General features: G+C 36.3%; 1 protein-coding gene across 2 annotated transcripts in view; it reads left to right on the top strand.

The window, feature by feature from the left end:
* Positions 1-14,313, top strand: part of LOC145248188 (uncharacterized) — a 558,365-nt gene that overhangs the window by 525,010 nt on the left and 19,042 nt on the right. For both annotated transcript variants that reach the window (XM_080110044.1, XM_080110045.1), the window contains one exon: positions 10,978-13,356. In XM_080110044.1, the coding sequence (XP_079966170.1) occupies positions 10,978-13,356 (2,379 nt within the window). The remainder of the gene's footprint in view (positions 1-10,977; positions 13,357-14,313) is intronic.

Here is a 14,313-nt window from a genome sequence, read left to right as displayed (position 1 = left end):
TACACTATTAGGACGACATTTTGTAGTCGACAAATGGAGTTTTCAGATTTTTTAAAAACAATGGTTTCTACTGATTTTTGTTGTTAATTCTAATAAATTACAATGGTAGCTTCCAAATTATGCAGTGTGCTGTCGCTCACACACACACACACACACACACACACACACACACACACACACACACACACACACACACTCGTGCGCAAATAAACAAACGTTCATGGATTTTAATTTCCCGCGCATTTGCACTAAAACAAGTTCTTCTAGCTGCGACATAATTTCAAATACACCCACGCGTTTTTCTCGCAACAACAAAAGCAAAATGGACATATTTCTGGCGGACGTAGGCGAAGACAATACCATGTAACAATATCGACCTATGAGAAATTTTGGTACTCCTGCAGTATTTTACCCACCGATTTCACGATCTTAGCCGAGCGTTGACGAACGCTTTCGGCGTTAACGCCGACGAAAGCCGAGAATTCGGAGCTACGGTGCAAGAACGCTAAAAGTATGTGAATAGCAACAACATTACAAGGAAAAGATATTACACACACACACAACAAAATGGATAAAATTAATACAAAAAATTTGGATAAAATAAATCACAAACACTTACCGTAAGTTTTTTTAAAGTAAAATAAATTTATTTTGTTGAATATTTTTTTTTTTTTTGGTTCATTTTGTTTTCCGATAGCTTTTTTTTTTGGGGGGGGGGGGTAAGCAACAGTAATAAACACTTCAATGTTTTTTTTTAATTTTTTTTTTAACAAAACGTTATTAAACAGTAACAACAATGTTTTTTTTTTGTTTTTTTTTCAGTAATGTTTGTAGGGGGGGGGGGACAACAATTACTGTTTATCTTTAGTTCCGACTGGAAGATTTTCTACTGACTGTAGAGAGGCAAAGTAGGGAGCAAAGGGTTTTCAGAGGATGTGGAAAGAAGCTCCTTCCCAAACCGGGTAGCCTTCCGCGATTTGATTTATTATGGAGACAAAAGGGTTGTGTCCAAATTTTTGTCTCCACATAAATTCGCATAAATATGTTTCCAACAGCTCCCGGTTTTTTTTTTTTTTTTTTTTTTTATCGCTAAATTAAATAGCTGAAATGAAAGGCTGTGTATTTTTACTTTGAACAATAAAATAACTGAAATGAAACGCTATGTGTGTGTAATTTCAATGAAAATTATTCGTCTGCTGCGCGTTCGTTTGAAGCGCCCTGATTGGCTGATTGAGTATCGTACCGCTCGCCATGTTCCGGCGTTTTCCGACGGATGTCGATCAACGCTCGGCTAAGATCGTGAAATCGGTGGGTAAAATACTGCAGGAGTACCGAAATTTTAGAAGATTGTTTTTTAACGCTTTCCCAAACCAAATATCAGCAGCAGCAATCTTGTGCTTGAATCCGATTCAAAAAGTATTTAAACGCAACAAAATTCTCTCTCTCTCTCTCTCTCTCTCTCTCTCTCTCTCTCTCTCTCTCTCTCTCTCTCTCTTCACTCCAACTTGACACGAGAACATGCTCTTGCTTTTATCTCATGGTCGTTTTCAAATCTGTTGAAACCATAATTACACACACCACGCGGGCATAAAAAAAATAAAAAAAAATAAAAAAAAAAACACACACACACACACACAGTCATGCACATATGCACCCATTCCGTACATTTTCTATAAGAATTGCTAATAACGGTCTACTTTCCTCATGGGACTTTCGAATAAGGCAAACTTCTTCAGTGTGACGTGCCCCTTCTGAGGTTATTTATTTATTGTGTTTTTTTTTTAAATTAACTTAAAAAAATTTAAAAAAAAAAAAAAAAGGAATCTTTCATCTCAGATCGCATGGAAGTGCGCTGTAGAGGGGTATGCGCCAGGCTGTATTTCATCGACTTCCTCCACCAAAAAAAAAAAAAAAAAGCATCCAAACGGGGATATCAATTATCCGCTCTCTTCTCTGGTTTAAATACGGTGTATAGGCTGTGTGTTGTATAAAATATATTTTAGATAGATGGATAGGTTTTTCTTAGCCATCAGCTAATCATCGCTGCAATAGAATATGGGTTAGAAAAGTCTCTGCATATATTTGGACATGAAGTGATAATGAATTCACAAGTGTGTGTGTGTGTGTGTGTGTGTGTGTGTGTGTGTGTGTGTGTATATATATATATATATATATATATGTGTGCCCGATAATGACGGCCAGTATGCGAGCCTACTAGACCTTTTTCTCACAACTTGCCCTGAACTATGTTCAGTTTCTGTTCTGTCGCCTCTTGGATCTTCCGACCACTCTGTTGTATCAATTAAAATAAAAATGAAATGTAATAAGTCCCCAGACGTACCACTTCATCGTACAGTATATCGATACACTAAGGCTGACTGGGATAGCTTCCGTACATTTATATCTGATCTACCTCTGCATTCCATGTTTAAAAAGGATGTGTCCTCTATAGTATTAGACCTAACTGAATGGTTAATTGTAGGTATTGACCATTTCATACCCTCTAAAAAGTTTCAGCAAAAACCTAACAGCCAGCCATGGTTCTCTCCAGAATGTGCTGCTGCCATTGCGCACAGAAATCACTTTTTCCACTGCTTCAAACGTAATAGATGTATGGAAACTAAAGCCGTTTTCAGGACTGCCAGCAACCATTGTAAGAAAGTAATAAGGAACGCAAGAGAGTTGTATGCTCAATCTGTTAAGTCCAAAGTAGCTGAGCAGCGGCTTGGTTCCCACCAGTTTTGGCAAATAGCAAAGAGAATCCTGAACAGAAGCGTGTGCTCCATCCCAACTATTATCAATGGACCTGAGGTAATCTCGTCAGCATCAGACAAAGCCAAACTCTTTGTCAAGAACTTTGCAGCTAATTCTACCCTTTGCGACCAAGACCGCCAACCCCCAATATTTCCTCCTGTATCAGAAAACACGCTATGTGATATACGTATATCTGTACGTGATGTTGCCAAGCTAATCAAAAACCTTGATTCCAGTAAAGCAACTGGCCCTGATGGTATTCCAATTATAGTACTCAAAAAACTTCAACCTGAACTAGCGCCCATACTTACAAAACTGTTTAAACGTTGTCTTAAGGAGAATAGTTTCCCATCTCCCTGGAAAATCTCATCAGTATGCCCTGTATTTAAGAATTCAGGTGATCGCTCATCCCCCTCTCAGTACAGGCCAATAAGTCTCCTGTGCGTCATGAGTAAGTTGCTAGAATCTGTGTTAAATACAGAAGTAATCAAACATCTCAACAAAAATAACCTTCTTAGTGACACTCAATATGGTTTCCGTTCTGCTAGATCTACAGCAGATGTCCTTACAGTTATATCGCATAGGATTAGCAAATCTCTCGACGGTGGCAATCTTTCTAGGGCAATTGCTCTTGACATATCTAAAGCCTTTGATAGGGTATGGCATAAAGGTTTACTTCATAAGATCGCTAGCTATGGTATAGCTGGAAAAGTCTTCTCAATTATTAAATCATTTCTTTCTGATAGGTTCATAAGAGTAGTAGTTGAGGGGCAAAAATCAGAAGCTCACAGTATTAATGCCGGTGTCCCTCAGGGATCCATCCTGGGCCCAACTCTTTTCCTGATCTACATTAATGATCTTCCAAATCATATCCTTACATCATTTGTAGACATTTATGCTGACGACACTACCATTTATGGTACCACATCTAAGACAGTAAACGAGCAAGTACTCTCCAATTCTCTCTCCTCTGATCTTGAGCATGTAGTACAATGGGGAAAGGAGTGGCTGGTTACTTTTAATGCATCTAAAACCAAGCTTCTCTCTTTACATCATCAACATTTTAATCCACATTTGTCATCAATTGAAATGAATGGCTCTCGTCTTCAGGAGGCCTCAAGTTTTGACAAGCTTCTGGGCTTGACCATTACTCCTGATCTTAAATGGAACACGTATATCAAATCTGTTGCCAAGGCCGCTGGAAAAATGGTGGGATCTTTCTATCGATCCAGTAGATATCTCACTGCTGATGCTATTCTCTATCTATATAAGAGCCAGGTACGTCCAAGGATGGAATACTGTTGCCACATCTGGGCAGGAGCTGCTAGAAAGGACTTGTCCTGCCTTGATAGAGTTCAAAATAGACTTCGTAGCCTCGTAGGAGATGTCCTTTTCTCCTCCTTACAACCTCTATCTCACAGAAGAGATGTTGCGAGTTTGTCTCTGATGTATCGTTATTTTCATGGAAGGTGTTCAACTGAGCTTCAATCTATGGTCCCCCCTCGCCAAACTTTCACAAGAAACACTCGTCTAGCTGTAAACACTATCAATAATTTCCCCCACTCTTTATCTGTGCCTAAACCTAAACATAGATTCCATGAACAAAGCTTCTTTCTTAGAACTGCACGCCTGTGGAATTGTCTTCCGTTTTCCTGCTTTCCAGCTGACTACAATATGGTTGTGTTCAAGTCTAAGGTAAATAAGTTCTTGATGAGCCGTTCCATATAAGTTATTAAATTTACCAAATTTTCATTACTAATGATTACTATATTGACCAACTTCTACTGTACACTCTTTAACCCTTATCCTTGAGTGGCCTCTGGGCCTTGATAATGTGGTGATGCCTTTGTAAAAAAAAAAAAAATATATATATATATATATATATATATATATATATATATATTATTTTCTTTGTTTTATTTTAATGAATAGAATCCAAGAATGAACAGGTAATATATAAAAAAAATAAATAAAAATGACAATAATAGTTCAGTTCAATAAGGCTTTTTTTTCTTTTTTTTTTTCTTGAGCAACGAATCAAAACGGATTCACAAACCAAAAAGAATAGAGTTATTCCCCTTTTACCATCGATTTTGCTTTTTATGTCTCTTAATGGTTATTCGCATTTGTTTATAGTGTTTTGTTTATTTCTTTCTTTCATACGATGAACTTTTCTTTTTGTCAAGCACTAACGAAATCTGAATTTTCGTATTTTTTATATTCCTCTTAAAGAGATCTGATATTTCCTTTATTATTTATAAATGGAAAGAGTTAAATAGGAACCAACCTTTGTTTTCCGCTGAAGGCCAACAATAATATACAATTCCTGTATTTCTCGTGATATTCATTTTTATCGGCGGAGGACGTTTTTCTTCAACGGGGTCCTGTCTGCAACTAATTTGGCGTTTAAAAGTTTTAACGGCTAGCTTTTTCCGAAAGAGACGCTGGATACTTTTTTTTTTTTTTTTTTTTCTGAATTTTAAATATATCAGTGTTTTTCTTTCCTTTTTTTTTTTTTTTTTTAATTTTTTATTTCACTCTTAGATATCGCCATTGTTGCTATGGTAACGGCTTATTTTTCTCACGTTTTTTTGGCGGGGGAGATTTTTAATCATTAAATTTATTTGTTTTTTTATTAATACGATATTGATATACTTCAACTATCGTCGCATCCACTAACTACACCAGTTAAAACAAAAGCCTTAAAATAAGGACATTATTTTCACAAGACTTTCACCTTCCAATCTTATTATCTTAACGAAGGACTTTCATCTAAAATTACCTTTTAATCTTAGTAATTCCACAAAGGATTTTCACCTAATTTGAATATTCTAACCTCAATGATTTCACAAAAACTCTAACCGATCGGACTTTGTTTATCTTGTTATTTTGGTTGAAAAATAAATGCGGCACATTTTAAACGAGAAGCAGCAGGTGTCTATGTTTTATTTCTTTTTTTTTTTTTTCATTATTATTTTGTTTGAGGCAGAGGAATTTAATTTCTCTTAAATTTATTTTCCCCTACATGCAATCGAAATTACCTGAATATTACTGAATTATTTTTAAAAAAGACAAAAAAAAAAAAAAAAAAAAAACTTTAATCCTGTTAGCAGGTGAAAACTTGCGGGCATCTTGTTTAAATCGAAACGGAAAATTACCTTCTTTTTTAACTCTTACGATCGGTTTCATCAAATTCTATTTTTTAATTTTCTTTAATAAATAACTTTCTACCTTATCGATTTTCGTAATTTTTTAATATAATCATTTTAAAAATACGTAGATACCATTGTTTTCATGTGAAATTTAGTATTACGATTTCCGAAATTTCGTCCTAAAGCGCCAAAGGAAATAAGAAGCAGAAATAATTTTTAAAAATAGCCTGAATCTGCATAACATAAAATTAGAATCGTATTTACTGTAGGTACCGAGGATTATTATCTCAAGAAGAACCTAAACTATTTTTGATACAATGTTAGTAGCGCTCACTCTTCTGAGCACGTAAGTTATGTTGAAAAAAAAAAAAAAAAAAAGTCGTACAAGTTGGTTTTGGGTTTTTCCAAGGGAGATAACTCTTAAAGATAACCAAAGTAAGTTATTTCCCTTTAGATATTTTGACTGTTTTAATGTTAATGTATGATTGATAATCGAACAAAGGTAATCAGTTGCTACAATTTTCAGTGCATGTTAACAGTGATAATATTTTAAAGCAATGCATTTCAGGCGAAAATATTCCGTTCTTACGTGTCGGTTAAGTGGGTGGTTAACTTAAAATGAGCACCACGTTCTAGCCGCCTAGGGGCCAGGCCAGGGGGAGGCCTAGGGGCCAGGCCAGGGGGAGCCATTCTTTTTTTTTTTTTTTTTGGTTAAAAGGTTTTTTCGATTTCTTTTTCTGTTTTCATCTTTCAATAAAGACACAAGGAAATTTTTAAAAAGTAAAGAAAAATCGGTATTTTACTTTAAGGCTCCTCTCACATTTGTATAGAAAAAAAAAAAGGTTTTTGTAATTTTTGGTGTGCTTTAAAAGAATATAGTAACCGTTTCCGTCGCAAATTTACCGTTTGTATGATATTAACCCCTTAACTCTGGGACTATTTTCCATTTCACAGCCCAGCCTTCGTTTACGCTATGCGCGAGCATAAAAAAGGCTGTTAAATGTGCATTCGCGTACGAAACTGCCTTGTCACAGTGTAGTATTGGCGAAAAATTAAAATTAAAAACATTTAGTTTTCCAAATATTAAACCATGTAATTCTATATGCTATCACGGGTGGCCATTTTGTGCGTGCAATATAAACATAAACGTCTTCTTGCTGGCATAATCCATTGTAAGACAAAATTAAGAAATTGAAAATTGTTTTCAAAACATGGAAAAAGAAAATAAATAATTAGGTGATTACAATTTTAATCGGTGAATAGGGGAGTTTGGCTCCTTTTATGTGATGTAGGAATCTAGGGTATTTTGCCGCAAAATTTCCAATCTTGCCCATGAATTAATATAACATTCTTAATCCATTTTCAAGAATGGTTTCTATTAAATCAAAAAACTAGAAGATTACAATAAACTGCTTGCATTAACCAAATTTAAAGATTCTATTAAAATATTAAAAGATCCCACAACACAGCCATAGGACTAGACGAAATCTATTACGAATTCTTACAACAACTCTCTACAGAATCACTGAAATTACAACTAAGAACTTGCAACAAATTATTGACAGAAGGCAAATTTCCAAACAAATTACAGTAGTAATCCCAAAACCAGGAAAAGACAATTCGAACCCACAAAACTACAGACCCATCTCATTAACTAGCTGCATGTGCAAAATTATGGAAAGGATAGTGAATGACAGATTGGTTTGGTATCTAGAATCCAACAACCTTATTTCCAACCTACAATATGGATTTCGTAATAAAAAAAAGCACAACTGATCACCTAGTTCGACTGGAAACATCTATAAGGGAAGCATTTATGAGGAATGAGCACCTCTCAGTAATCTTTTTCGACCTAGAGAAAGCCTACGATACTACATGGAAATATGGAATAATGAGAGCCTTACATGAACTAGATTTAAAAGACAGACTCCCACAATTTATAAAAGAACTCTTATCTGACCGCAAATATAGGGTCTGCATTAGATCCGCTTACTCGGACACCACAAACCAAGAGGAGGGTATCCCTCAAGATAGCATATTATCCGTGACACTATTCAATATTAAAATGAACAGCATAGTGAAATGTTTGGATCCTGGCGTTGAGGGATCTTTATATCTAGATGATCTCCTCGTGTATTGCAGATTAAAGTATATACACACCATTGAGTGCAAACTCCAACAATGCTTAAATAAATTAGACAAATGGATATAGATTTTCCAAATCAAAACCAAATGCATTCATGTCTGTCACAAGAGAAAATTTCACAATGATCCTACACGGAAACTCGGAAGAATAGTAATTACCATTGTAGAACAACACAAATTTCTGGGACTAATATTTGACAAAAAACTGACATTTATCCTCCACCTGAAGAACCTAAGAAATAGTTGCAATAAAAGTATGTGATTACTACACATAGGTGTGTGGGGGGGATAAAGAAACTCTAATTAAGTTACATAGGACTTTGATTAGATCAAACTAGACTACGGTAGTTTTATATACCAATCAGCTAAAAAATCCTACCTAAAGATTTTAGACCCAATCTGCCATAAAAGCCTAAGATTAGCATTGGGTGCTTTTAGAACGTCCCCAATTAAAAGGTTTCATGCAGAGGCTAACGAAATTCCTGCAAATATAAGGAGTCACAAACTGGGTGCTTAATACTACACTAAATTAAAAGCACATCGGAGTAATCCAGCATACGAAACTACATTCAATCCCAAAATATAAAGAGTCATTTGAAGCAAAAAGAAAAGCTATAAAGTCCTTTAGTCTTAGAATGGAAACAATACTACAGGAATCAGAAATGGCTGTAGAAAATATCCAAGAACACATACTGACTGAAACCTCACCTTGGATTCTCAAAAACCCAAAGTAATTCTAAAATTAAATGAACTCCCAAAAGCGAAAACCCACCCTAATGCCTACTAAGAGAAAGCCTATAATACCTTCCTAAAATACCCGGACCATTTACACATTTTCTATGACAGCTCCAAAGGCCACAGTAGAGTGGCGTGTGCTGCCGTATCGAATGAAACAACCCTAAAAAAAAGGCCCTTCCAATAGAAAGCTTTATTTTTACTGCTGAAACATGTGACATCGACTTAGCTCTCAACATTTTCAACAAAAATAAACATAAGAAATTCCGGGTTTGTATTACTGTACACATAGATTCGAAAAAGCTGTCAAAAAACAAATATATAACAAATAAATATTATCAAAGGCAAGATAAGTTACTTTTCTATGAAACTGGATACATTTTTTTTGTTTTTATTCAATGTAACATGTTTATTCAGCTCGAAAAACATACAGTGATTACTGATGTATTGGAAAATTCAAAATGGCGCCCGACACTCTCATTAACATGGTAAGTTTGGGAAAAGGTGTTATAAATAATAAACTAGACAAAATACTATTAAAAAAACAACGAATATATGTCAACTTATGTCACGGTAACATATAATGAGCGAATTTCTAACAGTATTTTGTCTAGTTTATTATTTATAACATCTTTTCCTGAACTTACCGTGTTAAAGTGAGTGTCGGACGCCATTTTGAATTTTCCAATACATCGGTAAACACTGTATGCTTTTCGAGCTGAATAAACATGTTACATTGAATAAAAACACGAAAAATATATCCAGGTAGGTAGAAAAGTAACTTATCTTGCCTTTGATAACATTTATTTGTTATATATTTGTTTTTTGACAACTTTTTCGAATCTGTATACAGTAATAAAAACCAGAAATTCCAACACTCTCAGATTCAATTTTTTGTACTCACATTCACTGAATAGCAAACAACTCGAAAACTCTCTAATCATTAAAATACTAAACAGAATTGACTCATCGTCTAAACACAAAGAAATAATTATATGCTGGATCCCATGTCACATCGGAATAAAAGGAAATGAAAGAGCTGACAAAACAGCCAAATTGGAGGCTTGCTAGAAGACATAGCGGCACCACACTCTTTAGCATCTCCTGATGATTCATTTATTTTTTTGTTAAATGTTGAATTTTGTGGCAATGCTCTGATTCTCACTTCATATCTAAATGTTATTAAGCCAGTTTTTTCTATATTTGTATTTTGTATAATTCTGACCCTTCTCTTATAATGAGAAGCATTTAGTTTTGAAATTCTATGGTCTAAAGAGTTTTTTTTTTCTTAATTTTCCTCATAACTTTTCCTTATTGTTTTGATGATATAAAGTTATATATAACTTTTATTCCTCATTCTTCATTTAATATTTGTTTGCTCCTCTTAATAGTGTTGAGCTTTTCTTATTTTGATAAGTTTTGCCTTGTTAAAGATTTACTCTTTGATAACTTAATTGTATTATATAGTGAGCTGTGAAGCTGAAGATAGATATAGATAAAGTGAAGAAAAATATGGCATAATTATATATATATATATATATATATATATATATATATATATATAGACACGCACACCCACACACACTCTCTTTCATTATTTTGTGCATTAGTCCTTACATTCCATAAGTGATGTTTCTGACAAAGAGGAAAAAATTGCTGTTTTCTACATCAGAATTTTTTCCATTTAACATTTATCTTTGGCAAGTTTTAGACTTTGAAGTAATTTTTATTTTTTTAGCTCCTTACATTGATGCCTTGTCTGAGGCGATTTCCATAAAAAACCATATATATAATGTGTGTTTATGTCTATTTGATCTGATATTTCATATTTGCTCGAATAAAAATCCTATTTTTAATCGAATTTTAATTTTTTTGTTTTTTTTTGTTTGTTTAAACCGATTCTCCAGGTTTTTGAAGAAAAGTCCAATATATTTTTTTATTATTATTTTGTTCAATTTTGGAGAAAAGTCCAATATATTTTTTAATTATATATTTTGTTCAATTTTCAAGAAAAGTCCAATATATATTTTTATTATTATTTTGTTCAATTTTGAAGAAAAGTCCAATATATATTTTTATTATTATTTTGTTCAATTTCCTTGAAATATTCTTAAGATTTGATCCATTAAAATGTTTGAAACATCCATTTGTTTTTCTTTTTTCCATAATGTATTTCAATTTTCTTTTGCAGTCCTATGAAGATAACGTGCCCCGGATGAGCACGCCTCCACCATGGCTGAGAGATGAACTCATCGCCCACTCTGACAAGCTAAACGCTTTCTCTGACCGACTTAGCATTTTGTCTAACCATGTAACTGAGGCTCAGATCCAGGCCTCCACCGAAGATGCCTTGTGCCTGGCCGAGTTTATGAACCCCTCTTCAAATCCAGATGATTTGACCGCGATGGGCAGCAGTCTTAAAATTTCCCAGAGCCGAGCATCGGCGACAGTACATGTGCATGAAAGCATGAAGTCGAAGCAGTATGCAACAGTCCGGCCATTAAACTGTCAGCAGTTACCATCTTTGAATGCTGGCGAAAGTGCCATTTCGCAAGAGCAAAGTGGCTGGAAAATGGATTTTGCAACCATCAGCAAGGGGCTTACGCATCAGTTCGATCAAGACATGTACAGCGACGATGAAACGGAAACCATGACGGTGACAAAAAAGAGTAGCCACGTTCTGTCACCGAACGACATACTAGAGAACAGCCTGGATGCTCTAGCAACGCCTGAGAACGAAACTGGCCATCAAGAACCATTTCCAGTGTTCAGAACAGATATTTGTCATAGGAAGAATGGTACCGCTCAAATGGGCGCCGATTTTGAAAAATTGCGAGGGAGGGAGAAAATCAGTGAGCCACGAAAACGATGCTCTGGCTGCAAGGGAAATGCTCATCCTGAGAGTCTCTCTCATGACGGCATCTTACAAACTATCATTCCGAATGTCTCCAGGCCTGACACCCTGGATCTCAGCCCGCCCACTCACAACTCTGATTCTCCTTCACAGGAGGACTCTCAGACATCTCCTCTCTCCCCTTATCTGACTAAGCGATACAGTAGAAAGAAAGTAGGTGGCGGGCTTTCTGAATGTGAGAGTAATTGTTGTAGGCCGAGACAGCCGTCATCTTCGTCTTCATTGGCATCAGCAAGCCATTATAGCAACACAACCGGCCCTCGGCATAAATCTCGAAAAGAGGAACACGACAGCCAGAAAGGTAGAAAATCCAAGAATTCCAATTACTACTCCCCGGACGATCCTCCGCCATCATACCTGGCCTTTATGACCCCATTTCAGCAGAAGGCGAACCACCCCAGTTCAAAAAAACTGCCAGTCTGTGCCTATGGACTCTCCAAATCCCACGATGCCGAAATCCGACACAGTAAGGTTTACCATAACGGATTGGAACATAGCGGGCAAAACGTGCCGTTTGCCTTTAACAAGAAAACTCTGCCAGATGTCTACCTCACATGTAGTGAATGGCGAAAGAATGTGATGACTGCATGTGCCAACGAAGGAGAAGCAATGAACTCGGAACTGAAGAAGCTCTGTAGTATCTCCTCAGATTCCAGCTATGAAAGCATTAAAGCTGAACACTCAGGAAGTCGGGACGATGGCTATTCAACAATGTCCAGCGACATGCAACCCGAGATGCTTGAAAGATTTAGCGACTCGGCCATGATGAAACGGATGAGTGGACGCAATAGTATTGAGATGACCACCGACTGCTGTGGAAAAATAGTGCCTCATGTGAACAAATCCAACATCGTTGCTCTGTCTCGGAATAATCGTGCTAGTAGCTCTCCGACCGATTCCGAACACAGCTCAGATTTAAATGGCACTGGTGATAACTTCAACTCGCAAGAGTTCTTTAGTTCCTCAACTATTGTTTCAAGCAATCGTAAAGGTCTGACAGCAAGGAAGCCAAGAGAAGAACGGCTTCACACTTCAAAACAAAACTGTAACGAGGCAAGAAATGCAGATAACTGCATGCACACTTTTCCAAAATTTTGTTGCCCTTCTAAACGCAAGAGCCTTCTAGAAGCATCAACATCGTCATCGTCGTCGTCATTCCACCAATCGGCAAAATCATTACACTGCTCTTCCGATTATTCCCCAGGTTCGCACTCGTTAGAAAGTTCATCACGGTTTTCTTTCCTGTTGCCAGATGCCAGCAATACAAACGGCTGCGACAGGACAGCAAGAAAGCTGTGTCGGTCTTCAGACACATCAGACCGCAAGAAGGTGCCTTTGTACAGTCGCTTCACATTCCCGGCTTCTCAGAGATTCCAAACTCCTCTCATCAAACGGACCCGATCCGACTCTCACCTTTTTGTCAAGATTTCATCAAAATCGGCGGCTTCCCTCAGAGATTCCTTACTTTTTGGTAATTTGGATAACAGCATTAGCGACTGCACCATTTCCCTGTCAGACCTCAGCCCAAGTCGCTCTTCCCAATCACCTCTACCTTTGACCGGATCATTGAGACGATCACCATGGCAACCATTAGTCAATGTTGACCAGCACGATAATAAGTTGGGTGTCCAGTCAAAATGGCTCCAGAAGAAATTAGTAAGTATATTCAAATTAGAAAAAAAAAAAAAATGTGAACAAAAATGTTGAGTTATCCCTTAAGGGTAGATTAGATTGGTTGAATTAGGAAAAACTGAGTTTGCAAAGCCAGTTAAATTTTAAAATAACATAAAAAGACAAAATTTCTGTGAATTATACTTCTCTCTCTCTCTCTCTCTCTCTCTCTCTCTCTCTAGTTCTCCAACTATGGGCTAAATAGTGTTAATTCTATGATGATATCCTCTATTGTTTATAATGGACTTTTCTAAACTTTAGTTTTATTATCTTTGAATGTTAATCTATATATATAAAAGGCAAAATGTGTGTGACCATTTCGTGTATGTCTTGCAAAGGCTTTTCTCGCACACGGTCCCGGGGAGGGGGGGGGGTAACAATCGCTTACAAGTATTTATATACACCCTAGATAATAATATCTAGGATTTGGGAAAGCGCGTCGCGTATAGATTTATTTACATTGACTTTTACAAAATTATTGCTATTTTGGCTTCTCGCGTTTTGATTGGCCTTTTTCGTATAAAAAGCGAAACTAATTCAAAGTTAACAATGTTCTCGGCATCGCGCCAGGAAACGTCCAGAAGCAATCAGCTTTGATCAATATGGGGACAAACTCCTCTCATATCAGACAATTCTAATCAATCTGGACAATGGGGAGCTGCTTTCCCCCTCCCCAACATCTGTTGGGGGAAAAAAACTTGGGTAAACAAACCCAAGTTAATTACGTGACTTCTATTTGACCTCAATAATTAGGTCAAATAAAAGCAGCAGAATTAACTTTTATTGCTACCACCTGTCAATACTTAAATAAATTCAAACATATTTCTCTTGTATGCCTCCATGGCCCAGTGGTTAATGTCGTACGTCTTTTTTTCACACTTTCATTTCCAACTTTGCCTCAAGGGTTCGGGTTCGATCCTCACACTCACCTACCAAAACTTT

This window comes from Euprymna scolopes, chromosome 26, assembly GCF_053919585.1.
Source record: "Euprymna scolopes isolate OS-2025 chromosome 26, ASM5391958v1, whole genome shotgun sequence".
NCBI lineage: Eukaryota > Metazoa > Mollusca > Cephalopoda > Sepiida > Sepiolidae > Euprymna > Euprymna scolopes.
Note: the sequence above shows the minus strand (reverse complement) of the source record. Positions and strands in the feature narration are given on the sequence as shown.